General features: G+C 56.2%; 12 protein-coding genes across 12 annotated transcripts; 8 read left to right on the top strand and 4 right to left on the bottom strand.

Annotated features, from left to right (window-relative positions):
- Nucleotides 1–693: 693 nt before the first annotated feature.
- Nucleotides 694–1,238, top strand: MFIFM68171_01878 (Putative redox protein fmp46, mitochondrial; the record flags this gene model as incomplete). The annotated part of the gene is made up of 3 exons (XM_071057300.1): nucleotides 694–705; nucleotides 770–1,096; nucleotides 1,152–1,238. The coding sequence occupies 3 exons, from the start codon at nucleotides 694–696 to the stop codon at nucleotides 1,236–1,238; spliced, it is 426 nt and encodes a 141-aa protein (XP_070913401.1).
- Nucleotides 1,239–2,257: 1,019 nt separating this feature from the next.
- Nucleotides 2,258–4,562, top strand: MFIFM68171_01879 (uncharacterized protein; the record flags this gene model as incomplete). The annotated part of the gene is made up of 3 exons (XM_071057301.1): nucleotides 2,258–2,948; nucleotides 3,095–3,845; nucleotides 3,902–4,562. 3 exons carry the CDS (start codon nucleotides 2,258–2,260, stop codon nucleotides 4,560–4,562), a joined length of 2,103 nt encoding a protein of 700 aa, XP_070913402.1.
- A 608-nt stretch (nucleotides 4,563–5,170) lies between these two features.
- MFIFM68171_01880 (uncharacterized protein) lies at nucleotides 5,171–8,346 on the bottom strand (the record flags this gene model as incomplete). Its single annotated transcript, XM_071057302.1, has 4 exons — nucleotides 5,171–5,304; nucleotides 5,401–7,422; nucleotides 7,510–7,716; nucleotides 7,773–8,346. The coding sequence occupies 4 exons, from the start codon at nucleotides 8,344–8,346 to the stop codon at nucleotides 5,171–5,173; spliced, it is 2,937 nt and encodes a 978-aa protein (XP_070913403.1).
- A 2,289-nt stretch (nucleotides 8,347–10,635) lies between these two features.
- On the top strand, nucleotides 10,636–11,151 carry cbp4 (Assembly factor cbp4; the record flags this gene model as incomplete). The annotated part of the gene is made up of 3 exons (XM_071057303.1): nucleotides 10,636–10,685; nucleotides 10,748–10,932; nucleotides 10,991–11,151. 3 exons carry the CDS (start codon nucleotides 10,636–10,638, stop codon nucleotides 11,149–11,151), a joined length of 396 nt encoding a protein of 131 aa, XP_070913404.1.
- Nucleotides 11,152–12,024: 873 nt separating this feature from the next.
- Nucleotides 12,025–12,704, top strand: EGD1 (Nascent polypeptide-associated complex subunit beta; the record flags this gene model as incomplete). Its single annotated transcript, XM_071057304.1, has 3 exons — nucleotides 12,025–12,080; nucleotides 12,234–12,406; nucleotides 12,475–12,704. 3 exons carry the CDS (start codon nucleotides 12,025–12,027, stop codon nucleotides 12,702–12,704), a joined length of 459 nt encoding a protein of 152 aa, XP_070913405.1.
- Nucleotides 12,705–13,028: 324 nt separating this feature from the next.
- Nucleotides 13,029–14,684, bottom strand: MFIFM68171_01883 (uncharacterized protein; the record flags this gene model as incomplete). The annotated part of the gene is made up of 4 exons (XM_071057305.1): nucleotides 13,029–13,999; nucleotides 14,094–14,374; nucleotides 14,445–14,475; nucleotides 14,540–14,684. The coding sequence occupies 4 exons, from the start codon at nucleotides 14,682–14,684 to the stop codon at nucleotides 13,029–13,031; spliced, it is 1,428 nt and encodes a 475-aa protein (XP_070913406.1).
- A 468-nt stretch (nucleotides 14,685–15,152) lies between these two features.
- On the top strand, nucleotides 15,153–16,000 carry RPL24 (60S ribosomal protein eL24; the record flags this gene model as incomplete). Its single annotated transcript, XM_071057306.1, has 3 exons — nucleotides 15,153–15,203; nucleotides 15,427–15,570; nucleotides 15,716–16,000. The coding sequence occupies 3 exons, from the start codon at nucleotides 15,153–15,155 to the stop codon at nucleotides 15,998–16,000; spliced, it is 480 nt and encodes a 159-aa protein (XP_070913407.1).
- Nucleotides 16,001–16,456: 456 nt separating this feature from the next.
- MFIFM68171_01885 (uncharacterized protein) lies at nucleotides 16,457–17,111 on the bottom strand (the record flags this gene model as incomplete). Its single annotated transcript, XM_071057307.1, has 3 exons — nucleotides 16,457–16,633; nucleotides 16,711–16,913; nucleotides 16,991–17,111. 3 exons carry the CDS (start codon nucleotides 17,109–17,111, stop codon nucleotides 16,457–16,459), a joined length of 501 nt encoding a protein of 166 aa, XP_070913408.1.
- Nucleotides 17,112–18,042: 931 nt separating this feature from the next.
- MFIFM68171_01886 (uncharacterized protein) lies at nucleotides 18,043–18,625 on the top strand (the record flags this gene model as incomplete). Its single annotated transcript, XM_071057308.1, has 3 exons — nucleotides 18,043–18,134; nucleotides 18,191–18,356; nucleotides 18,419–18,625. The coding sequence occupies 3 exons, from the start codon at nucleotides 18,043–18,045 to the stop codon at nucleotides 18,623–18,625; spliced, it is 465 nt and encodes a 154-aa protein (XP_070913409.1).
- A 2,776-nt stretch (nucleotides 18,626–21,401) lies between these two features.
- MFIFM68171_01887 (uncharacterized protein) lies at nucleotides 21,402–22,160 on the top strand (the record flags this gene model as incomplete). The annotated part of the gene is made up of 1 exon (XM_071057309.1): nucleotides 21,402–22,160. The coding sequence occupies one exon, from the start codon at nucleotides 21,402–21,404 to the stop codon at nucleotides 22,158–22,160; it is 759 nt and encodes a 252-aa protein (XP_070913410.1).
- A 98-nt stretch (nucleotides 22,161–22,258) lies between these two features.
- Nucleotides 22,259–23,075, bottom strand: MFIFM68171_01888 (uncharacterized protein; the record flags this gene model as incomplete). Its single annotated transcript, XM_071057310.1, has 2 exons — nucleotides 22,259–22,935; nucleotides 23,015–23,075. The coding sequence occupies 2 exons, from the start codon at nucleotides 23,073–23,075 to the stop codon at nucleotides 22,259–22,261; spliced, it is 738 nt and encodes a 245-aa protein (XP_070913411.1).
- Nucleotides 23,076–24,048: 973 nt separating this feature from the next.
- On the top strand, nucleotides 24,049–25,844 carry MFIFM68171_01889 (uncharacterized protein; the record flags this gene model as incomplete). The annotated part of the gene is made up of 3 exons (XM_071057311.1): nucleotides 24,049–24,405; nucleotides 24,541–24,844; nucleotides 24,907–25,844. The coding sequence occupies 3 exons, from the start codon at nucleotides 24,049–24,051 to the stop codon at nucleotides 25,842–25,844; spliced, it is 1,599 nt and encodes a 532-aa protein (XP_070913412.1).
- Nucleotides 25,845–25,900: the final 56 nt, after the last annotated feature.

Consider the following 25,900-nt stretch of genomic DNA (forward strand, 5'->3'; position numbering starts at 1 on the left):
GCAGAAACACCCTGGCATCAGGGAAGCCGGATGGCAGTAACCAAGTGTAGCCAGATGGAGCGTCGCATGGCCTCTGGCGTGCGGGGCTAGGTTTTGGCTAGTAAGATCTCAATGCACTTGATCCTCTAATACAAAACTCTGTGCCGCTTTCCGTGGTTGCGTACATCGGGTCATGGCACTTAAAGTGGCTTTTGCAAGGGCATGGCGTTATCATTCTGCGGTTGACGTCATAATTGAGCGCGCAGTCCGGCGGAGTCGTCAAGGTAAACAGGGGGGAGATATAAGAAACGAAAGAAAATAAATAAAGGAGAGAAAAAGAAAATCGGGGGCGCTTTGCTATCGTCAATGAACGCTTCCAGCGACTGCCAAATCACTTGCATCGATGATTCGACCATAGGTAACAAGCCCAACCATGGTTTCGGGACTTGTAATTCTTTTGCGCTAGCAGACTTTAGACAACGGCGCCGGCGACGTTGCCGAGCAGGGGCAGGGATTGCGCGATGCAGGCCCAAGCTCCTTGCCGCATGGGCAAGTTGTACAGTACCGCGGGTATGTACTGTACTGCGGTAAAAGGTACTTGAGCCTCATCGCGTCCCACTTCACATTTGCTTCGGCCTGCAAACGACCGCTAAAACATCAAACTTTCCACCATTGACCAGCCATCTCTTAGCGTCGCAGGGCACAACCGCTAACATGTTCCGCTTTGTGAGTCCAACAGTGACGGTGCTCATGCATTGCAATCTATTATTAACTTTGGCGGAAATCGCAGCACAAAACCCTCGACATCATCACGCTCTTCCACAGAGCCAGCTCCCCCGCCTCGGTGCGAATTGCTACTGCACTCAAGCAGAAGTCGGCGGCGGCATGGGAAACAGCGACTGAGGACCAGGCCAGCGATCACTCGGCCCAGACCAACGACCGTACGCCTCAATTCGAGCTGCAGATTACCGAAGAGCCTCCCACGCCGGACCAGCTGCAGACAATCCTGGACTATGTCGGCCCTAAGAGCATCTCCAGTGTCATCAAGGGTGCAACCACCGAGAAGGAGGCCTTGAGGAGATTCAAGGAGAATGCCGACAGCTTCCAGAGACCTGTGGTATGTTTCGTTGGCTCCTTTGCTTGGTTACTTTGTCTCACGCTGTGCTGTGCAGGTTGTCGACTGGAATAATGGCAAGGCCCGGGCCAGCGAGAATGAATCGGAAATTCTCAAGATGCTTGATGAGATCAAGCGGCAGTAAACTAGCTATGCGCCCACGTTTCGCCCTATTCTGATAACCTTACCTAGACTCCACTCTGTTTTGCATTGTATCGCAGCGAAGCCCCTGCGCTTTCTAGGGCTTCTGTATATTGGCTGATTAAGGTTTATTTTTATGATCTCGTGTGGACACCGCGAGTGACGGCTACCTTGTGGGCATATCTAGCTTGATGCATGATGGATCTTGGGATGAAAGGCGGCGGCGCGTGTTTGTGTTGATGGGCAAAAGCTTCCGCTTCCGCTTCCGCTTCCGCTTCTTCTGCGAGATGGCTCATTTGCCATGGCCAAGTCTTCTGTGGTAAAGTTTTTCATGTCAAGACAGAGAAGCTTTGGTATCAGAGCGCAGCACCTTGGCTCATGCGCTCCGAAGTAGGTATATCGGTCTCCCGTACAATTCACTTAGGACCGCGTGCTTCCTCCCACCTCTCCCCCCGCTCTTCACGCCGGCCCCCCGCGTCTTCTAACAACCCTTCACTTTCTTCCCAACACTTTCCGCCTAGAATTCCCTTCACCCACAAACCAGTCTTCTGCCTGCTTTCTGCCTGCTTTCCACCTGCTATTTACTCGCTGTCGACGCCTACCCAAGACGCCACGGCAACGAACGAGCTCACTACTCTTGTCTTCCTCCATTGCAGCACGCTGTCAAACCCACAAGTGGCTCGATACACAGGGACGCGCGCCTTGTCCCATTCGGCACTGCCGATCCTGATTTTCGACCATAAGTTCACGTCGACTTTGCTTGACAAACTTTACCGAGCGGGCTTCCCATTTCGCCAGCTGAAGCACCCAACTGGGGCTTATTTATCTTTGCGATTATCTTCTGCCTTGAGCCATTTCCTTCTTTCTTCTCATCCCCTCAACTTCCTCGTTCACCACCTCCCCGCAACCCGCTTGGTCATTTGGTCGGCCCTCACCATCCGAGTTTGTTAGCTTGTTCCGTTCCCGCTAGAGTACAGACCGAGCGGCATCCTGGTGGAGAAGGTCTACCCGCCGTTCTCAGCAATGGATTATCCCACATCTTACCCCTCTCTCCCCCCAAGGGCTGGTTGCAGATGGGGATTTGACACATACGGCAGGCCGATTCCAATGCCAAACATTGGCTTTTACACCAGCGTTCCCGCAGATGCGGAATGCATCTTATCACTCAACGCCGAGGTGCCGGCAAAGCGGTCGCTTGGCCACCGCCTTCAAATCCAAGACCGACCTGCCGAGCTGTGGCTTGACTGGGATGTTGAGAAGGCGGCCAGGGACTTCCGCGCGGAATATCCTCGCGAGGTAGCCAATATCGTCCGACCCACGCTGTGGGAAGACCTCTACAGGTATTTCGATGCACACGATCTCTGGTTCAAGGGCGCGTGGAACTTGTGGCATGTAATCCAGTGCCTCTGCGACGAGAATGAAGGCATCAGAAAACAAATCGATCCCCACGATCTCAATGAAATCGACGGATGGGCCTGGAGGTGGTGCACTCATCGCGAAAACCGCGACAGGCTCAGCACCTGGGATCAGCAGAGCGACATCCTGGACCTCCTTACCCAGGAGAACCGGAATGAACTCTGTGGATGCGGGAGCGAGACCCTCGACATCCTCCGCCGCGCCCTCTGCTACTGGTACCACTGCTCCTCCATCTGGGGTCGGCACCAGCCTTCGGGAGCGAGCATCAATGCCGCCATGGACTTCATCCCGTCGAATGGTACGTATCTCTTTTCTGGGTTAAAGATACCTTCTTCAAGACTTGGCTCTCCCGCCCTCTCTTGCTTCATCCCACCACATTGTGCTCCGACGTGCCGATACTCGGTTCAATTTTCGATCCAATCTTACTAACGCTTGCTTGTTCAGATGTCAGTGCGGCCCGGCCGGCATGCACGTCCGCTCTTGCACCTACTCACGATGCCTTCGGCCGTCCTAGCTCGGCTGGCCCAGCACCTGCTCGCGCGGTGACGTCAGTTCACGTTGCCCCTCGCGCAGCGACACCGATGCCCGTCATTGCCCATGGGACGAATTACGGCAGACGCGCCTCTCCAACCCCCGACGACGCCGGAGCGGCTCTCAACGGCACCGCGGCAGCCCGAGACGAGAACAATGTCCCCGCTGGGCAGATTATGAGCCGGCATCAGCGATCCAAGTCTGGCCCCGTAATCGTGGACTACCCCCTAGCCAGGCGGCGAGGCGGCATTGTGTATCCCGGACCGTCTCGGCAACCGGATCGGGGGAATCAGCTACCCGTGGTCTCCAGCCAACCCCTTAGGAATCCCAGACAGGTGCAGCCCCGTCTTCCTCAGAAGCCGGACAGCCTAGCCACCCAGCCTTCGCCACGCCGCGACAATGGCCCTCAGAGACAGCAGACTCGGAAAATGTGCAACAACCGTAATAGGAGCGCCGGCGTCTATGTCTACGAAACATATGATGCATGCGACTGTGCACGATGCACCATCAGATCTCGTTCCGTCTGTGTCAACCAACTTGCCAGGAACGATTTGGACTCGAGGGACGTGTGCGATATCCTCAAAGAGCACTTCAGCGCTTGGGGCTATGTCGAAGACTGCAGTCTTGTCGTCAACAATAATAAAGCCCCATATGCATTTGTTCAGTAAGCCTTCGGTTACAGCTCGGTCCCGATTTGTATGCAGATGCTGACAGCAACAGGTTCGCCAGTGAGCACAGCGCTCTACGAGCAGTTGCTGAGGCAAACGGGCAGCCCATTGCGCACCTGACCACCCAGGCTAAAGTAACGCACCCCTTCTTCTCGAAATACTACGTCGCTCAAGTCCCCCCTCCCCGGCACGGAACCAGGGATCATCGGCGGTACTGGGGGAACAGAATGCTCGACCAGACCGCAGCGGTGCCGGTACGGAGCAAACCCTCCCCGCAGAACGGAAAGGGCAAAGCCCCTGTTACCGCTACGATATATACCTCGCCCACGCCGCCTCGTCACTCGAGCGCAGAGCTGCCCCTTAGACCGGCCTTTCCGGGAAGCTCGCCCCCCTTCAGCATGGCCCAGCCCCAGGATTTCCCGCCGAATGGATGTTCGCCTCCCCAGGGCGGTCCACTACCTGCCCTAGGAATTCAGCAGGTCCAGCATCGCGGAATTCTGCCTGCTGTCCAAATGCAAGCGGCACAGCTTCCAATGGAGCAGGTCCAGGATGGCTGGAGCCAGGCGGTTCAGGCGCAGACGAAACCGCCGTCCGAGGACGCTCTTCTAATGGAAGTCCATGCTCGTAGCGAGTCTCCTGCCTCGGTCAGTAGCATGGGAAGCATCCGTGTCCGCCTTCCCCGCATGTCTCGCCTGCGTACTGAGGCTTGTTAAATGTAGGTGTAGTAGTATAGCCCAGAACGCGATGGGAATTAGATTGTATTGAGCAAATGCGAGAGGCCAATGCATCTTCGCGTGGCGCAATGTCTGAATATTTGGTCAGTTTTGGGGTGGAGATCGCCATCCCCAGAGACAACGTGTGCTTTGCCGTTTTGTGCAGAATCGCTCAAGACAGAGTGTGAAAGTGTTATCCATTATTCCATCTATCCCATGACGCCTTCCCTGACTGACAAAAACAATTTGTCGAATCCGACGGGCGACGAGATACACGTCACGGAATGCTCAAGCCTCACCCAGCTTCGAATGTTCCGCAGTATACCTGATTCGCACTCTCCGGCTTCTCTCATACAAAGTACAAAGCTTGGCCTGCTCGGCCCCTCCTACTACACCAAATCCGATTCACCGCGACGCCTCCTATTTCATGGGCTTCGGAAGCCAGGCATCAGTCATCGAACGTTTATTCTCTCTTCTCGTTGCACTGGTCATGTCCCATCCTCACAACCAATTCAAATAGCCGCCTGTTGCTGTCATCGTGAAGCGCCATGCCCAGTCATTACGATAACCTGATTATCCACTTCCGTCCCCAGTGTTGACAGCCCAGCTCACATTACGGAACATTCACCCTCTTGTTGCTTCCCAATCTTGCTTCGGGAAATCCGTTCCCTCTGGCGGGGCCCACTCTTTCCCGACCGCTTGAGGTCCTCCAGCCGTTCTCTCGCCTTGGGGAAATCCTGGGCTGTTTATATCACCGTTAGCATCTCGAGTCTTGCGGGTCTATGTAGGATAAAATTGGGGGGGGGGGGGGGGGGGGGGGAGAGGGAGGAAAACTTACCAGCAGCTCTCCAATACCATCTCTTCGCATCCTCCAAGTTCGCCGGCACCCCAATCCCCACCTCGGTGAAATACCCCATCGCATACTCGGCCTTGGACAGGCCCGCCATCGCCGCCTTCTTTGCCCACAGGTACGCCTCGGTATCGCTCTGCTGCAGCACCCCCTCGCTCCCCGTCAGATACCACCCAGACAACGCCAGCTCGCTCTGGTGCTCCCCCTGCATCGCCGCGCGGCTATACCACATGATGGACAACCTCGGGTCAATCGGACACCCCAGCAGGCCGTACTCGTACGCACACCCCAGCCTGAACTGGCTGAACTTGTAGCCCAACTCGGCAGCCTGCTTGAACAGCGAGAAGGCGTACGGCTCGTCCCTCAGTATCACATCGTTCGGCTCGGCGCTCTCGTACAGCAGCGCCAGCTCGTGCAGTGCGTGCGGGTTCTCGGCGTCGGCTCGCTCGGCTGCGCGCTTCAGCCAGCTGATGGCCTCGCGCGGATTGCGCGGCTGCCCCAGCAGGCCCTTAAGCAGGATCATACCGACCTTGTACATGGCGGGCGTGTCGCCCAGCGTGGCGGCGCGCTTGTACCACTGTATGGCCTTGAGGGGGTCCTTGCGGGTGCCGCCGCCCTCGTCGTTGCCGATCTCACAGCACACGGCAGTGCGGTAGGCAGCCGCCGGGTGGCCTAGCTTGGCGGCGGACTGATACAGCGTGAAGGCGTGCGCATTGTCGGGCCCGCCGCCGCCAAAGAGACCGCGCCCGAGGTTGTCGGCAAGGAAGAACATGGCTTCCGGGTTGTTGGCCTTTTCGAGTTTGCGGAGGATCTTGTGTGCGTCCATGAGGTATCGCTCGCGGGATCGGGCCCGCGCCTTAGGGTCGGGAAGGTTCGGAACGAGTGCGTCGGATGCTTCAACAAGCCGCTTGGCCAGGCGCAGAGCCGAAGCCTGGTCGCCTGGGTCTTGCTTGACTATGGCGCGGAGGTGCTCCAGCTCCTCTACAGTAACAGGAGCTTCTGCTTGTTTGGCAGGGGGAGGGTTGGCTCCGTATTGGGCAGGAGGAGGTCCTTGCGGATGGGCTGCGGCGGGAGGTGTGGGAGTGTTACCGCTGTAGTTCGTGCTCCCGCTATAATTCCTCACCGGGGGCGGCCGGTCGCTGAGGTTCACCAGAGAGCCAGGCATGTGTCCCGGGCGAACCGGTGTGGGGTGTGACGGGAGGTTATCTGCATTGGAGCCACCTGGAGGCGGGACAGCTTGAATTGCGGGTCTGTACGGAGCAGGGCCGGCAGGCAATCCCGGAAGTGCCTGCCCGGGAGGAGGTCCGGGCGGCCCTGGGGGGGTTGTTCGTTGGAATTGCTGTTGGCCGTCCGGGGGCCCTTGCTGGGCAAACTGTTGTGGCGCATTTCTCTGCGTGGGTAGCGGGGGAATGTCACCTGCCATCTCGAACACGGCCGTCTGTGAGCTGCGTAAGTCAGGCTGGGACTTTGCCCTGCTGACTTCGGGCTGTCTGCCCGGTCCCCGCTGAGCCTGCTCCTGCGGGCCCGGCTGTATGTGCCGGTCGAATGATTGCCTGGATCTTTGAGACGCCATCGAATCAAAATCCGGGAGCTCGGATGCGGCTGACGGGGGGTTCTGCGCGGAATAGTCGTTATTGCCCGTGTCGTAGTAGTCATAGAAATTATCAATGGACGAAGGCCGGTCCTGGGCTCCATAGCCCGAGTCGGGACCGTTCCTGTACTGCTGATCCTGGATAGGGGGCCCATTATTATTCGGGGGGTATATCCTCGGTGCCTGGGCCCGCATCCCTTGCGCAGTGTTTGGTCTCGGCGGCATACCGCGGCCAATGGGGCCATGGTAAGGAGCGCTATCGCGGCGCACAGGAGGCCCGGCCTGATGCATATCCATCTGGTCTCTAGCCGGCATCGTCATGCTCCGTCCCGGGGGGCCGAAACCTTCACCCGGATAGCCGCCTCCTGGAGGGCCGTATCCGGGCCCCGGAGGAGGGCCACGCCGCTGATCGGGGAAGTCTGGCGGACGATAGGGTTGCGGTGGTCCACGAGGCGGTCCCATCGGTCCGGGTCCCCCGTAGCCGTTTTGCGGAGGACGCATTTGACCTCGCTGTGGTGGCGGGCCGTTCGGACCCCTTGGCCCCGGTCGCTGTCCAGATATTTCCATACCTCCCATCTGAGCCACAATTTGCTGTTCCTCTTCTAGGTCTGTCCGGCGCTGCGCGCCAGGGAACGTGGGGAAAGGACCTCCGGTATGTCCTTGGTCCCCACCGCCCGCTGGGCCCAAGCCGCCCATGGGAGGACCTCGATTCGCTGGGAGAGTATCAGCATACAGCTGCAGAAGGAGGGCGCATCAACGCTGCACTCACCGCCCGGATCAGAGTTCGCGGACCGTTCTGGCGGAGGTGGTCGACCGCCCCGGCCGGGAGGGGGATAACCGCGGCCGCCAGGAGCACCGGGACCGCCAGGAGCACCGGGACCGCCGGGACCACCGGGACCCGGAGGATATCCGCCCCCCCGAGGGGGGTAGGCACCTCCTCGACCACCATCGCCAGGCGGAGGCCTCATTGGACCCCCTCTTCCCCCGGGCATCGGTCGCCCTCCTCTCCCGGGTCCATTCGGCCCAGGATCATAGTAATCTTGCGGTGGATAATCCTGGTTTGGAGGCGCTCCTCTTCCGTAGCCCATATCATCGTAATGTCCGCTATAACCTTGATCATAGCCATTTCCGTAGTCGTCATAGCCGTAGCCATATCCGTCCTGATATTGATCGTACTGCTGCTGCTGCTGCTGCTGAGACGGCGGCGCATTGTACTGCTGGGGTCCTCCTGGACCGGGTGGATATTGTCGTTGAGGTGGCGGTCGCTGGGGTCCCGGTCCTCCGCCGTACGGGCGCCCTCCAGCCCCTCCGGGACCACCATCGTATTGGCCATTATACGCCATGGCACCGACACACCGAAGGACCTGCCTGTGCCGTGTCCTGTGCTGGCGCCTTTCAATCTAGGGTCGCGCGTGGCGCGGCGAGTGATGGTTAGCTCAATCTGCTCAACTGAGCAGGTGTCGCGTCCGAGTCGTGTTCTCGAGGCTTAATCGCTGCAGCGGTTGGTCATGGCACGCGGGGCCCAAGTTGAGACCTGCTGCTTACGCCTGGGTACTGCGTTATGTGACGACGCGGCGACGGTTAAACTCGTTGCATCGCAACAGAAACCGTGTATGGTCGAAGTGCAAGAAATGCACGAGTTTTCCTGTTGGTCGAGAGGTTCGGCAAAGACTGGCGTGCAGCCGAGGCGGGGTGACGGAGCCGCAGAGTGTTGGCTGCCTCACTGTAGGGCCCTGCAAACACGAAGCCTGAAGGAGGAGGGATTGGCAGGATCGCCGCTAATGGTAACGTTATGCTTTGCGATGGTTGACGCTGGATGCACGGCGACGTGGAGGCCGGCTGAATAAAAGACGAAAAGGAAGGGAGTCGACCTGCTGTGGTCGGTGGCGCTCTCTCTCACACACAAGGAGTGGAATTAGTTTGCGGAGCCGGGAGGTGTGGAAGCCGAAGCTGCGGCGGCAGCCAGAAGTGGTGGAGACTGAGAAAAAAAAAAGGCCAAAGGGAATGCATTGTGTCTTATTGATCAGGTAATTTAACTCATTGATTACAGAATGCTACGTATGTTCTCGGGCCTCGTTGGTCGGGCTGTAACCTGGTAGAAGGCGGGCCGGGGTTTGTTACATGCAAGAAGGGTCGCAGATCAGGGCGAGAGGAATACGGTAATTACCATGTGTGTTCTACAACACACAGTACAAACACACGGACAGTATACCAGTCAAACTAGGAAAATCACGCAGCGCCCGCACCGAAGGGAACAGGCGTGGATTCCTTTGTTTTGATTCCAATAACTGCGAAGGCCAGCTGTTTGAAGGCTGAAACGATATGTTAGCCCATGGGCTGGGTCCCCGTGCAACCAGGCAGCGGTAACTGCTGAAAGTCCGATGGCAGGTGAACGCGAACTGTGCGACGGCAATTACATAATTAAAGGCATGTAGTGGCCAGGGGTCAGCTGAAGCAAAGCTCATTATTACCACAGTAACTTGCACTACATACAGCCTTAATTATTCCCGTCAGCAGGGGCGATCAGCGGCTGGCTTTGGCCTCTCGGCACAAGTCGACCCAGGTTTCTCTCAGATCGCCCGTCCTGTCGGGTACTTTTGTTGGGCAGGCACGGGAAGAAAACGCAGCATATAGGGCACATCCTGAAAAGCTGTGTCAAGGACCATCTCCGGCCTGGCTGGCATTGGTGATTTGGAACCGCTACTGATCCCGTACGCGCCCCGTCCCGTCCCAACCTCCGGTACACTGCAGCCGGCGGCTGGACGGCTGGTTCAGCGGGAGACGGGTGAAACGCTGACAGAACACCAGCAGCCCACCTGGCCTGCGGGCCAGCGGCGGTAACTTACTAAAGCCTCCAACAACCAGTGCCGACGTACATTATCGCAAAACATGTCCCAACTTTGTTCGCTCTGTCCATACGTCAAAACTACGCAGCGTGAGAGAACAAGCAAGGCATGCCCTGTCTTTCCGCCCGGCATCCGAGAATATTGTCAGGGGGTTCGTAGTGACTGTTTCAGGGCCTGACCGCGACCTGGGGTAAGCGTGAGGCTTCACCTGGTTCTGCTTCACCTAGGTGACGGACCCGGCCAAGCAGCAAGAATAGTGGCAAAGATGTTGAAAGCCTGGTGAGCCTCGGCGCGCTGCGATATTCGGGTGCCTGGCTTTTGGAAAGGCCCGAAGACACTCAAATGGGGGGAGGAAAAGGGGTTTGCAGCAGACTCATCCCCTGATTGGACAGGAATCGCCCGAGAAACATTCAACTCGAAACAGTTCAGGGTGTGGTTGAGCGAATGAGCGTCCTGAGACGACAACCGTTGTCAAGGCCTGGCCCAGGTCGCGAGCGAGGAAGCGGTAGCACAAGCCTTGCTCCAAGCTTTGCCAAGCCTGCCTCAACCTTCAGCTTAGTGACTCTTCATCAGCTGATGACAACTGACAATCTCCAAGAGGAGGGCTAGGCAGGTTCTGCCGCATCCCGCCGCCTTTGATTGACCTCATTGGGCTTGCCTTTAACGGAGTAACGGGTCATCAACACCACATCACTACCCGAGCCTTACCTACTCATTTCATAACAAACTTATTTTAACCGTCAAGAGTCTGAACCGCTCTCCTTAAAAAAGACCAAAAGAAACAAGATGACCAAGAAACCGTTCAACTGGTGGTTATGGACTAAGATGTTTGTCGCGTGAGTCTTATCCCGCCATTGATCTGAACATCAATAGACCAGTCTCTAACGCAATAAAACAGCGGCGGTGCCATCATCGTCGGTGGTCCCGCCCTCACAATGTGGCTTACGCCGACAGATGAGGAGCTCTTCCAGAAATACAACCCCGAACTCCAAAAACGGAGCCTCGAGCGGAGGTATGAGCGGCAAAAAGAGTTTGACGACTTCGTCTCAAAACTCAAAGAATATTCTAAATCGGACAAGCCAAGTGCGTGCCGGATTAAGTACGATATTTATCCGCGAGACTAACTAACCTACGTCTACAGTCTGGGCTGTTCAGGCCGAAGCGGAGAAAGAGAGGGAAAGGCAGGCCTCCATCTCCCAGACAATCAAGATGGCTGAGGAGGTCAAGGCTAGGCGGGAAGCTATGAGGAGGGAGGCCGGCCTACCGGTGGAGGCGGCATCATCCGAGCCTGGTAATCGATGAAGCAGTAATGGCCAAAGAGGAGGACTTTCTCCTTGTACAGTTTGCATCGGCTGTGCTTGTATATGTATAACATTCTTAAGACATTCTGGCGCCTGGGAGTTGGGACAGGGGGTTCGGCCTGAGAGTCAAGGATAACAGCTTTACATCTAGTAACGAGGGTCCGGAAACAAAAGGTTCTGGCGTGTGTATCTCGACTCATAATAATCCGAGAGCATCTCTTCACAACGAATAGAGCATCTTACCATAAATAGGCGGGGCCACTACATCTACAAGGGAATAGAGAATGATATCGGTATTGCTAGTTGTCCTTCCTTCTCGTCTCCCGTTGTTTTCCAGGTTGGGGCAGGAGCTCTGTGTAGTAGAACATGCGAGCTACAAATAGTAAGACGGCGCTTACTGCCCAGAAATCCCCCAAAAATATGACAGACTGGGTTTGCGAATCAATGCTGCTGGGAAGCGGATTGCTCGAGAAACAACAACTTTGCGCACGGTGAGACGCTCGGTAAGGGCCGGTCAGCAGCTGCCAGAGTGGGGTAAAAGTTATTGCGGCAGCGAAAAAATATCAGGGCCCAGCGCACACAATTTCTCCAACCACAAGACGTCAAGGCAAGGCTTTGAGGCATCGCGAGCCTATCACGAGACTCCCAGGCGAATCCAGGGCCAAAATCATCCCCGATTGACAGAGTACGTATTCAGGACGTATTTTGCACCTGCGAACGCTCCTTGTCCGTATCGCAAGCAAGATCCGCTCTCCGCATCGGCCAGGAGCTAGCCAGACTGATTGATTGCCCCAAGCTCGAGCTACGCCGAGTCGCCGTCCATCTCGAGAGCCGCCCCCCCACCACCGTATTTCGAACCCCAACATAGTCCAACATGGCCGACGTCCAGGAACGGCTCAAGAAGCTGGGTGCTTCTGCTCGTATCGGTACGTTGCGATGCTTCTGCCCCTCGTCGGTTCCCCGTTGCGGCCTGGCCGACTAACCCGCACCAACCGACAGGGTATGTCTAGACGGATCCACCGAAATCGCTCAAACGTGAAGACAATCGATCGAGACGATATTCTGACGTGTTGTAACAAACAGTGGCAAGGGTACTCCCAGGCGAAAGGTGAAGAGGGCGCCCGCGCGGTCGGCCGGCGATGACAAGAAGCTGCAGCAATCGCTCAAGAAGCTCAACGTCCAGCCGATCCAGGCCATTGAGGAGGTCAATATGTTCAAGAGCGACGGCAACGTCATCCACTTTGCTGCCCCCAAGGGTGCGTACGACCGGCGGCGGATGCCGAGTGGGCCGTGTGTGACGGGGTGATTGCTAACGATTTGGTAGTCCACGCCGCCGTCCCTTCCAACACGTTTGCCATCTACGGCAACGGCGAGGAGAAGGAGCTTACGGAGCTCGTCCCTGGCATTCTGAACCAGCTCGGCCCTGACTCGCTGGCGTCGCTGCGCAAGCTGGCCGAGAGCTACCAGAACATGCAGAAGGGCGAGAAGGAGGCCGACGACGACGACATCCCTGATCTCGTCGCGGGCGAGAACTTCGAGAACAAGGTTGAGTAGGGTCACTTGCCTCTCCGAGTGTAAACTCTTATCGCAAAACGTTGGCCCACTCTGTCCCCTGCTCGGGTTGCTCTGGAGAGACAGAAACGAATTATGTTTTTTTTTCGTTAAAAGGACGGCGGCGTCTTTGGTATTCGTTGCATCGGGGCCCCCCGAGAGTCCTGGCCAGGAGGGATAGGAAAGGAACATGGTGATCCCACAACATTTTATCCATCCTTGAAAGATAATGTGACCATGCGAGAGAAACACGGGCGTCATGATAGTTGTTTGTGATTTAGCTGTCCAGTATGCCAGCATATGCAATGCTTGTTCAGCAGATAGGCATCACAGACCGAATTCTCCATCACCCGTGTTTCTGAGCCAACCCTTGAGCGCCTCCTCTCTCACCTCGTTCTTCACTTTCCGCCTCGCTTCTAACATCCGCCCCTCCTTCACCCCATCGTAAGTCTCCATTGCAAGTTCTCTGGCTATGCCTGCGTCTCCCAATGCCGCCGCAACCTCCACCGCACCTTCCCACATCCTCCGTCTCGAGGTTAGACTGGCCCCTTTGATATCAAATCCCTTCCGCCCCTGCAGAACACCGCCTATCAGGCCTTCCTGCACCGCTCCATCCCTTGTCCATGCAACAGCGAGATTGCTCGCCGTCACCTTGACCTGCTTCTCGTTCCCAGAACTGCCACTCACGATCGCCCTCCGGGAAAACTCAAACTCGCACACCGTAGTCTCCACGCGGAAAGGGACGAACGCATACCCCGTGCCGCCCCACATCCTGCCCGCAACAGGGCGCATCCTGCCCCCCGCCACGCCCGCTTGCCCTCCCGCCTTGCCGTCCTCCCCGCCCTCCTCCCCCCACGTCGCCCGCTCCGCCCGCGTCTCGCCCGCGGATCCCTCGCCGCCGGAAAAGCACCGCCTGCACCCCGCCTCGGTGAACTGCGACGCCGGCAGCACCAGTGTGGAGAGGTACGCCCGCCGCGGCGAGACGAACAGCGCCGTCAGCGCCGACAGCACCGACGTGCACTGCCTGAGCGCCAGCTTGTCCGAGCACGACTTGGACGCCGTGGGCGGCGCGTCGCCGCGCGCGGGCTTGCGCCGGACGATGCCCAGCTGCGAGAAGAAGCCGCGGCCGAGGAGGGCCGTGTGGCCCTCGGACGGTGGACCGGTGGCGTCGGCGGAGGAGGAGGCGCGAAATGGGGTGCCGGAAGCAGAGGGAGAAGTGGCTGCGGAGGCGGCCGGGGTGGTCCAGGGCGTGGCGTCCTCTTGGGAGGAGATGATGAGTTCCATGCTTGCGTCGCCGCCTGGTTTTTGTTCGTTTTGGTAAGGTGGTTAGGCGATGGTGTTGTTGGGGGGGGGGGGGGGAGGGAGGGGGTGAGAGGGAGGTGGGGAACGTACAGGGCGCTTCGGAGCAGTACATGTGAAGGGTGAGACCTTCGCGCCAGGTGAAGGGTTGGGCGTGCCAGGTGCCGTTGCTTGAAGACGGGGACGAGAGTTCTGCGTCTGTTCTTCGCCGTAGAAACTCGGATTGCGCGGTGCTATCCTGGGCAAGACGTCGACACTCGTCCAGGATGAAGCGGTTGAAGGCACGGATGGCAAGAACCTCTGCGTGCCAGTCATGTAGAGCTACGCCGTTGGCCTGGGGCAGTTTGGATGCTGGGAGGCATTTCATGCCGGTTCTGTCAGGGGGTGTAAGTCACAAGTGGTCTTCGTGGATCGATCTCTCGATAGGTGAACGCCTCAACTTACGCTAGTGCTACGCATTTCAAGTAATCAGGACCTGGCCTCGTAACTTGAGTCAGCGTTCCCGATGTGAGAATAAAGCGTAGAAGCCGGCAAGATACCTTTAACCACGATGCCAGCCAGGGGCACCCATTCCCGGAGCCCATTGTCCCGCACAGTAGGCTTTCGTTTCGCTGGCAACTTCCTGAATGCTTCTAAGACAGTGGATGCAATGGCATCCGCTTCGCTTTCTATTGGAGACTCCATATTCCAAAAGATGCCCGAGACTGAGAAGTTGGGGACGGAGAAGGGAGTGAGAAGGAGAGGAGCTTCAAGTTCCTCAACGTGAAGGGTTAGGGTTGATTGCTCGGTATCCAGGACAGTAGTTCTCCGGCATCACGGCAAACTGTTCTCTTAAAATGTCAACTATGTTAATGATTTAAAAGCCCATCGGCATACTTTCAAGAAAATAGTGAAATCTACTTGCTTTGAAATTTTCCTCTCCTTGCGCATAACCGCGACGCTCATGTGGCTTGTGCCCCTCGATGAGCATCCGTTCCCCTTGCAAGCCACCCCGGCTGCAAAAGAGGGTCCAAGTGGTCCGTGCGCCCAGCCTATCACAGAGCAGCCCTATCCGCACAACCTGCACATGAGAAATTGGCGAAAATCGACCTGGAACCTTGAACTCAGAGGAAGCAACCCCGACAACGACAACTTCGACAACAAACCGCCACAATGAGAACGTACGACGATACTTTCTCCGGCCAGCGGATCTACCCTGGCAAGGTACGGCTTGCCCATTCCTGCGATTGCGACCGACGGCGAGATCTCCCACCCCCGAGTCAGGCGGCGACCCGATAACTGCTTGCGGAACTTCGATGGCGCTAGACTAGACGAGGGCCGGTGTGGACGAAGAAAAAAAAGACTCGTTGACGGCGCAATTGCGGAACAATTTTTGTCTCTTGACGGAGGAAGGCGATGGAAGCGCTGACGGTGTTCTCCATAACAGGGTAAGCTGTACGTCCGTGGCGACAGCAAGATCTTCCGGTTCCAGAACGGCAAATCCGAGTCCCTCTTCCTGCAGCGCAAGAACCCCCGCCGCATTGCCTGGACCGTCCTCTACCGGAGGCAACACCGCAAGGGTATCTCTGAGGTACGCGCTCTCCGCTTTAGTATACGTCCGACTCGGAGATGGAAAGCCAATTTGGGAGGTGGGAATACGTTTGAAGACGATGACGGCAGAACGATGGGCATGGACGAAACAATAAAGTATTACGGCCTGCTGACTCCCTCTACAGGAAGTCGCCAAGAAGCGCACCCGCCGTACGGTCAAGTCGCAGCGCGCCATCGTTGGTGCATCCCTCGATGTGATTAAGGAGCGCCGCTCGATGCGCCCCGAGGCCCGCAGCGCCGCCCGTCTCGCCGCCATCAAGGAGAGCAAGGAGAAGAAGCAGGCTGCCCAGGCCGCCAAGAAGGCTGAGAAGGCCAAGAGCGCTGCCGGCAAGGGCCAGGCGCAGGGCCGTATCGCCAGCAAGCAGGGCGCGAAGGGTGCGCCGGTCAAGGTCGCCGCTAAGTCCCGTTAAGGTGTCTTAGAAGTGGTTGCTGTCCGGGGGGGTGCGTGTTCTTCTTGAGGCAAAGGGGGAGGTGGATGGTCAAGAGAGGAGCAAATAGATGATATCTTACGGTCTTGCCTGTGGCCGGAGGAAAAACGCTGGAGTCGGTCGGTCGGTACTCGGTTTTTTGCCTGCTCAGCTCTCTTAAAGGGTTTCGCTCTCGTAACAAGTTGACAAGACAGCTTGTTTTCTGAAAGGGCCGGTTGCATGGATCCTGCGTAACGGGTATAGGACATTTGCATGGGTAGCTCACAGAATGCCGACTTATGCATTGGTCTGAAGCATCGATTCACGGGCACGCGCTGGGCGACATGGGTTTAGCCTTCTATGATGCGTGTAAGATGCAGCGGGGTTATCACAGCTCTCTATTCCGGCTATGCGAATCAATGGCCTCTTCCTCCCCCCAAATGCACTCCTGCGTAGGACTCAGAGCTTCGCCAAAACACCCTCGGCCCCTGAGTTGGCGATGCTCCCCCGCACCGTGTCCGCCTCGGCATAGACGACCTTGCCGTGATCAACAATAATGGCGTATCTCGCGGTCCTCCCTCCATTCTCCCAGCCGATGCTCTTGCTGAACTCGGCGTTGTTGTCGGTCATGAACAGCTGCCGTAGTAGGTGGGTAAGCATCATAGGAGGTCAAATGGCATAGCAGAACAGGGAGAGATGAAATGCAAACGTACAATCGACTCATCCTTGATGCCGTTCGCCTTGCCCCACGCCGACATGACGAACGGGTCGTTAAACGCAATAAAGATGATGTTGTCGACGCCCTTGGCCTTGAACTGCTCTAGGTTGGCCAGATACGAGGTGATATGCTGCTCTTGGCAGGTCGGTGTGAAGGCGCCGGGGACGGCAACCAGGACCACTTTTTTGGTTTGGAACTCTGCAGGCAGATCAGTCATCCGTACTTGGCTTGGGTGATATGGGATGGAGGAAACGATGGAGAAGGTCAGCTTTTACCCTTGCTGGCGTCGTAAGTGATTGGGCGGCCGCAGGCCTTGAGATCGAGGTCCCCCGTTGGGTGAATGTAGAGGAAGGATACATTCTCCGGGAAGGAGTCTCCTGCTTTGAGGGCCGACATTGTGTCTGTTGGGTGCTGGGTACAGATAAAGGGTAGTGTTAACGGAGGAAGAATCCGACCTGGCAGGGGTTTACGGTGTTTGGTTTTGTTGACGTTGGAAGGCCACTATGGCGGGGCGGAGTTGAGGGGTAGAGGTTTATGATCAATTGAGTGTGGATCCGCACATGCTTTGCCTGTGAGCTCGACTTACGACGGAAACTAGACTAGCAGTGCCGTGATATCGGATCACGTCCCGATAAATTATGAGATTTTGAAGACTGATTCTCCGGAAATACGCAATCTCGACCTGGTCAACCCGCGCGGTATTTGCGCAATCGGCGTTCTTCATGTGTCAAATTGCGTGGGGCGATTGAAGGGCACTATGGTGCCATCCCGAGTTCCTTAGTAGACCTTCATAGATAAGGTACTTATTCAGCAAATTCGGACTACCTGGCAGCTTTATCGCCCTTGTTTTGTATGTCTGTAATCTGCCATCGAGTCGAGCAACGCCCGGGGCTCACGGGAAGTCTCGGTCCGTGGAACACCGGTCTCGACCTCGGCCATGGCAAATGATGCCGAGCATGCCCGTCGGAGCAAACTCGGGCCTCTGCATGAACCCATGATACGGCATTCCCCCCGTAAAGAAATCGATTATACTAGTGTAGAAGACGTGCTACCGCCTCAAGGTGCTTATTAAGGCCTTCTGCTGCGAATGGCGCGCCCAATCACCCCGGAGTGGGTCCCCGATTCCGACCTCGCATCATGGCTGAGAACGGTATGTCATCAAGTCGTTCGCCGTCAATACTCCGCACTTCACGGATGGAAGACATGCATTGATTCATTTTCAACGGCCACATAAATAAAGCCCTACTCTCTCAGTATTGACGCCCACTCAACGTTCTATATCCATTCATCCACCATTCTGAGACAAGAGAGGCTGTAAGCGGTAACCATGGCAACCGAGTCCAGACCCCCTTTTCCTCCCTTCACGAAAGAGACAGCCCAGCAGAAAGTCAAGGCCGCGCAGGCAGCCTGGAACACAAAGTACGTGACTGAAACACTCTTGCTGCTTCATCTTATGCTGAATCCTCAATCCACAGAAACCCCGAACAAGTCCAGCTCGCCTATACCCCTGATTCCATCTGGCGGAATCGCGATACCTTTATCCAGGGCCGCGACCAGATTGTGGATTTTCTCCGCAAGAAGTGGGCCAGGGAGCAGGGTTACCGCCTGCGCAAGGAGTTGTTTGCTTTTACGGACAATAAGGTATCTTAAAACGCCCAGCCATCTTGTTCCGGCAAGCAAATTGACGCAGGATGGTGGCCCAGATCGCCGTGCAGTTTTGGTACGAATGGTATGATGAGACGGGCCAATGGTGGCGAACCTACGGTCTGGAGGACTGGATGTTTGCTGATAACGGCCTGATGAGGAAGAGGCAGATGAGTGGGAACGATGTGAGAATTGATGAAGCTGAGAGGTGGTTCAAGGATGGGGTTGACGTAGATTCAGTCGACATTGGTGAGAGGCATTGGTAGGCGAAGTTAATGCAGATCAGTCAGGCAGAGGCGCGAAGAAGCGATATCGGGCGGGCTCCTGTAAGCAAGCTACTGGCCGCAACAACGCAGACCATAGACGGCTGCATTCCGCTCTTGATCTCCGTCACCCCGCTTAGCGGTTTCTAGGTCTTCCGCCCCGAGGAATACCGTCTACGGAGCACAATAGTAATTCCAAAGAGAAATTAACTGGTGCGGTATGCAAGCAACGAAGTATGGAGTGTCGTGCAGTACGTAGAGTATCGATAGAATAGAGAGTGTGTAGAACCAGAGCCCGGCTTTACCTATGGCCACAGCATAGGTGAGGTGTAGCCGCTGGAAATCCCAACCCAACCCCAAGCAACCGGCTTTTACCACAAGGAAACGGGTTTATCGCACTGGTTTGGTATATACGTCATATGTATGAGGAGCTTCTCAGGCGCTATATGTGTGGTAAACTAAATAATGTATACGAAACAAAAAAGTTCTTTTCCAACGCAATACCCTGCGTCGGTGTGCTGCTATGAAACTCTGAAGGATATATAAGTGGGTGTTCAACAATTCTGAGTTCAACGATGCTGCCACGACGATGATCCATACACTGACAGCCAGCCAGGGCGATGGACAAAGAATGTGTGAATTGAGTATTGTCTCATTTGATCCTGGTGCTCAGAGGAGAATGACCTGCGACAACCGGGATAATACTCAGCAGACTGAGTGATGCAACATCTCCCGCCCTTCCTTGCCCCGGCATCTAAGCGCATACAGCCGCTCATTACTAGAACCAGGGCAACCGAAACCCAAGAGCTATAATCGGTACCCAGCTTGCCAGTTGAAAGTTTCTGTTCTTATGATTATATCTGTAGGGATGAGTCGAGCGCAACCTCTTCTGGCGCTTGACTATTTTCCAACCCCGACACAAAGAAGGAGCCCCATGAGCTTTCCAAACACGGAGATGTTCAGTCCCGATACCGGACTCAAGACTCAAGTGTATTTCTGCCATTGATTGCGAACTTATTGTGCGATAAAGATTCCTCTGTCACCATTGCTGCAATAGACTTGAACACCAGCTAGAGCATCAGCTATAAAACGTATTAGCTCATTTGTACTTCAGACACAACTGACCCCTGCTCTTACCTTCGTTATCTAAAGCAAATATGAAAGGGCTGTATTCTGGCGACCTGTCTTCCAGTCCCAATTTTGGTCGGAACTTCCTAGCATTGACCCAATCATTGATAGTTCATGAGGTAATGGCCCTGAGATTCAGACATCGTTGTAGATGGTGAATAATTTTTGATGCTAGACTCGGTGAAAGTTCGACGAGGCTGGATTGACGGTAGATTCATCTTTCTTATATAGGGCTAGCTCAGAGACCAACAATGTAATGGTGTCTGGATGATTGTGAGGGTCATTTACAGGGAAGCTTCGCACCCTTTCAATAGGGATATGGTGGGTAACGACAACGTTGAAAGTTGGCGCCCATCCATGCCTGAAGCGGCATGTCTAAGGTACCTAGACTGACCAGTATATGATTGGGCTTTCCTGAATGCACAGTGCCAAGTGGTTCCCTAGCCGTTGAGAACGGGGGTTCCTCGAGGTCGTCCTGGGTATTTGCAGGTCCTTGAAGTGTCTTTTTGGGAATTGAGCATTTTTGCCAGACAACCGGGATCGAGGAACGTTGCAGTTGGTCTCCGCAGAATGTCAGCACAATGGTCGGATTGTTCCGAGCTTTGCGCCAAAATGCGTCGAAACTCATGTGACAAACCCAAGATGGGGTCTCGGATGGTTATTATCCACAGCGAGCTTCGAGTCTTGCATCAGCAGTGACCAACACCAAGGTCCGGTCTGCCAATGCGGGGTGCAACTACTTTCTCTAGAACGATGTCCGAACCCGATACTTGCCCAACTTTCTCCTTTTCAACCCCGTACGACAATAGCGGTGATGTTGTACTGAACTCTGAAGCGACCCGTACTCCTCTTTCAGTTTGGAAGGCTCGAGTAAACGAATTGTAGCCTTCCTCCCAGGACATTACCTAGTTATTTAGTTTGATCAGGAGGGTTTAGCTTCTCTGTTGCAAGGGACGTGGTTCTCCGGTCCCGTAGTTTGTAACTCCTAACCTCTGGAGTAGGCACTTCATGGACGCTCGCATGGTGTATACAAAAGAAGGTGAAGTGTCTCAATTGAGGATGGATAAGTGATTAATAAGAGACTTTGGTTAGGAGGTCCTTGCGGGGGCGTCACCCGATGGGGTATGTGCTCGGCGTGTAACAGTGCACTCGATCTTTCCGCAGATGGGAAATGCGTATTACGTCATAGTTCACGAATTCCCCATGCCCAGGGAACAGCAAAAACCCACATCTTGATCGGCTGTTCAGACCGGGTGTGATGATTGGTGGATGGGTCCAAATCTCCTGGCTTGTCACATGATGTGGCAGGGGTTATGCATGAGCTTCTCAACCGGTATTCTCGGTCACAGTGCATTTTTGTATCTTGTTGTACCTACATCATCCACACGGTCGTGCGCTTTGCAGCTTACACCGTCCAGCTCTGCTACTTACTTCTCGTTCCACAGATCGCAGTCTGTGGGTTGGCGTTGATCACTCTAGCGCCCCGGGAAGATATCTCACGCGCAAAGATTTATGCGATACATATAATGTCGGTTCGTTGGTCTGTTAATCATCGATCGCTGCTAATACACAGCAGGTGGTAGAAAGAACCCGGGTACCTACTAATTGGAAGGTTACGGTTCTAAGAGTCAACTCTTCTCCGAGGGGAAGGATGCAACGGCTCGAAGAAATCTTCAACTACTTCTGGAACTTCCGCTATTTACCCCTCAAGTATCGGTGGCCTCTCGTCAAGTGGAGGCGCCGTCTCCTGCCCACGCGGACCGGTCTATATCTCCGGGATGCGTTGCGCCATGCCCGGTCCCTCAGGCACCCGCCGGAACCGAACCCTTACCTCTTTGTCTTGCGTCTCCTCTGGCCTTTCCCGACATGGTTTTTTCCCGCCGTGCTCCCGCCGCCGCCGCGGGAGATTATGGCCGACCCCGACAGAGTCAGCTGCCAAGTGCGCGACCTCATCTACCTCCGTTCTATGCCGCTGTGGCGGGCGCGTGACACGCCGCAACGATCCTTCTATCGCCTTTACGAGGCATTTTGTGCTGCCGACGGGCACATGATCACGTACGAGACGGAGTATTTTTGGCGCCAATCGTCGCCGCGCTGGGCCACCGTCAACATACCAGACCCCGAGTGCCAGGACCCGGAGCAGTACGCTGTCATGGCGTCGTTGGCCGAGGTCTTGGTCGAGTCCTTCACATGGCGCCTGGAGTTGGGCATGCGCCGAGATGAGTCGCCCATGATGCATCGCTACGAGGACCCTCCGCCCTTCGTGCCCGAGGTCTGCCCGCCGTGGACTGCCAAGGTGCCGCCTCTGAAGGAAAAGCTCCTCATACACCCGGAGGAGGACAGGTATTTCGACAGTCCACTCCACCGTCGCAACATATATATGTCGACAGGCTGGTTCTACACGGTGTGATGAGCTGCCGTAAAATCTTGAGAAGTTTGTAGGGCGCAACGTACTAATGTATCTGTTGCAAATGTTGCATCGCTAGCTGGAAGAGGTCCCCATCCTGTTCAGCACCAGACCCACTCATTTTGAAGGTCTCGATATTTCCATTTGCCAACATCTGCGTCCCACACCATGTCTGCGATGCCCACCTCTCTATACTTCTGCGCGTAGTAGTCGGCGACTTCCCGGATTGCTTCGTCCGTGGGCGGTACGTCAAATCCGTTGAGGTTTAGTTCTCGGATGTACTGGAAGCTCATGGGCGGCCCGTCCTGGGGCTTAATCAGCCGAACGAGAGCGGCAGCGTCCGAGACATCGACATCTTTGTGTCTGCGACGGTCACGGGAATGCGCAACGCGTCGGATTTTACGCTCCAGCGCCCAACTTAAGCGGCCAGCGTAGATGACGAGGTTCGTTCCCTCATAGACCTTGATACCCTGTTGCACGGATTCGAGGAAAAGGCGCGAGCGCTGCTCCTTACAAACGAACAGCTCCACCTGTCGGTTAAGCCAGTCCGGCACGTAACCGCCCTTGACGGTAACCCTTGCTATGGCAGCCATGAACTCTTCCAGATAATCGGCTGCTCGCGTGATATTGGGGTCCAGCATGCAGTCGATGTCGTAAGAAGCCTCGCGGTTGAAGCACACCCGGACAGCCAGGGCCCCGCCTACTGAAATGAGCCTGATGGGGGCGACACTCATGAGCAGCTCGCTCTTGGCGATCTCCGCGTCCAAAAGGTCTAGCGCTGCTGACTTGGTTAGCCGGGGAACTGACTTCTTGGAGGCACGCGCTAGGCTGTTGCTCTTGTTGATTGGGAAAAGGACCTTTCCCCATTTCATCGTATGTCAGAGGTGCTCGATTTCCTCGTGGCAACGAGGACGCCATGGCTGGCAACTAGTAATAGACATCCGGGTAGCGTAGGTTAGTGGTTTTTTTTGAGATGTAGATGGCGGGACATGGAGTTCAAGTGGCGACGAATATAGGCGGAGGTAAGGTTGTTGAATCAACACTTCCTCCCCCCCTTCCCCCCCCGCTCAGTGCTACACTACGTAAGAGGCTAGTCTGCACCTGCAAGACCGGAAGTGGCCACAGCTGTAGAAAACAGCCGCCAGGCGGCCATGGCTGGCAGCCGTAATTATATTCAGACTCCTCTCTTCCCGCAATTATCGGCGGGAACATCTAAACTTGTTCATGATGCTAACGAAGCATTTGCACTTAGGAGGTTAACGGTGGAAGTTAGCGAACTTGGCAGTTGTAGGACCGGCCCACTACTGAGATCAAGGGCTGGGGAAGCGCCCAGATCTCAATCCCAGGGTGGCTAGTTGCCTCGGAAAGGGAGCGCTTACTTTCACATCTCATTTGGTGGCATCAACCATTAATGAACTTGAAGGGATGAAATGGACGACGCATCCAACGGTCTCGCGTCGGGCGACCGGTGTGGCGTAGTTAAACAGGTCGCAGGGCGACCCAGTTGATGGTGTCGGCTGCAGGCCTGGGAAACAGGCAAACTGGAAGGTGACAAGAGGCCACTCCCTGCGAAGCCGAATCAGCTTTCAGCTTGCTCTTCCCCCTTTGGGGCGATGCCTCGGGCAAATGGGTGGTTTGCCGGTCGCAAAGGGGCAAATCTTATCGATAAGGCCGTTTCCTGTCGTTCGGACGGGGTCGCAGCTCCAGAAACTCGGCGGGATGAGTTCTACAATGTAATTCTGAGCATTCCCGACTTTATAAGCGTTCACCGCACTCGGTGACTTGAGCGCGAAAAAAATACCTTCAATGGCCGTGCCAAAGAAGCCTCCCTGAATCACTCGGCCGTGATCGTCCGTGGCCTAGGCAATTGAACCCGAAACAGAACTGGACGATGCCGAACGATATCTACCAAGCCGACCCTCCGAAGCGCCAGCAGCAGCCGCTGCCGGCCGAGGAGGCCCGAGAGCACCAGCAATCAAGGCAACACCAGCAACGGCCTTCCGTCTCCACTTCGACCGCCGCCGCGGCCAACGGCCGCCCCCGAACGGCGACGGGCCCGGCTGAGATTGACGAGACGCTCAGCCATCCGGGTTCGGTTCGCATCAATGTCAAGGGCGCCTTCATCGTCGACCAGGATAGCGCAACCCCCACAAGCTCCAATGGCCGCAGCGGGTCGCCTGGCCACCACGATACTAAGGACATCCGGCTGCCAAATCACACCGCCGTGGTGAGCCATATCGCCATCGATGTAAGAGAGCCGCTCACCTTTTGTCCCCTAGCGTCAGTTCCGGCGGTAGTGGTGCTGCTCCTGCTCCTGCGATGATGTCATTATGCTTGGAATCCCAATGCAGCAGAGCTGGGCTGACACGCTTGCCTATCGCAGATTGGCGGCTCCCTTGCCAAGCTTGTCTACTTCTCGCGCGAGGCGCATTCGACCGAGCCCGGGGGGCGGCTCAATTTCCTTAGCTTTGAGACGGACCACATCGACGAGTGTCTGGAGTTTATGCGCAGCCTCAAGCAGAAGCATCTGCGGCTGAACGGCGGCGGCAATGGCTCGTCTAGCCCACCCGGCACCGAGCTGTGTGTGATGGCTACGGGTGGCGGCGCCTACAAGTACTACGACAAGATCCGCGACGTGCTTGGCGTCGATGTGTTGCGGGAGGATGAGATGGAGTGCTTAATTATCGGTAAGGGCTGCATCTTCACGGCTAGGTTTTGCGGGGCCAGCATGCTGAGTGTGCACATGTAGGTCTCGACTTCTTCATCACCGAGATACCCCGCGAAGTCTTCACCTACTCCGAGACGGACCCAATGGAGTTCGTTGGTCCTTCGGACAACGTCTACCCATACCTTCTCGTCAACATTGGCTCAGGAGTGTCCTTCCTCAAGGTGTCCGGTCCGCGCGAGTACCAGCGTGTGGGCGGTACATCACTCGGAGGCGGTACCCTATGGGGCCTGCTCAGCCTGCTGACAGGCGCGCGCACGTTTGACGAGATGTTGGAGCTCGCCTCACAGGGGGACAACAGCAAGGTGGACATGCTCGTGGGCGACATCTACGGCACTGATTATGGCAAGATTGGGCTCAAGAGTACGACCATCGCCAGCTCATTCGGCAAAGTCTTCCGCAAGAAGCGACAAGCCGAAAGCGAAGCCGAGGATAGCGGCGGGCTGCGGCACGTGGACCACCACCGCCAGCACGAACACCAACACCATCACAACCACAACCACCATCACCACCAACAAGAACCTCAACAGCAGCCGGACGGCGGCGACGACGACAAGTCGTCCCCTTTCTCCCCCGCCGACATCTCGGTATCCCTGCTCTACGCCATATCCAATAACATCGGCCAGATCGCCTACCTGCAGAGCCAGATCCACGGGCTGTCACACATATACTTTGGCGGCTCATTCATCCGCGGTCATCCGCAGACGATGAACACGCTCAGCTACGCCATCAAGTTCTGGAGCAAGGGCGCAAAGCAGGCCTTCTTTCTGCGCCACGAGGGCTACCTGGGCGCCGTGGGCGCCTTCCTCAAGCGGCAGCCCCGGAACTGGGGCCGGAGAGGCAGCTTTGAGGAGGCGGCCATGGAGATGAGGATGAGGGCGAGGACAAGGGAGGCGGCGGCGGCGGCTGCTGCTGCTACAACTCCCCCCACGGCCGCCGCGGTTGTAGAGGCGGTTGAGTGAGTTGGTGCGTTTTGCTATACTAGCGAGCATGTGTGGTTCCCAATTGGGTCTTTTTT

The sequence above is a fragment of the Madurella fahalii genome, assembly GCF_045866475.1.
Source record: "Madurella fahalii IFM 68171 DNA, scaffold_1, whole genome shotgun sequence".
In the NCBI taxonomy this organism is placed as follows: Eukaryota; Fungi; Ascomycota; class Sordariomycetes; order Sordariales; genus Madurella; species Madurella fahalii.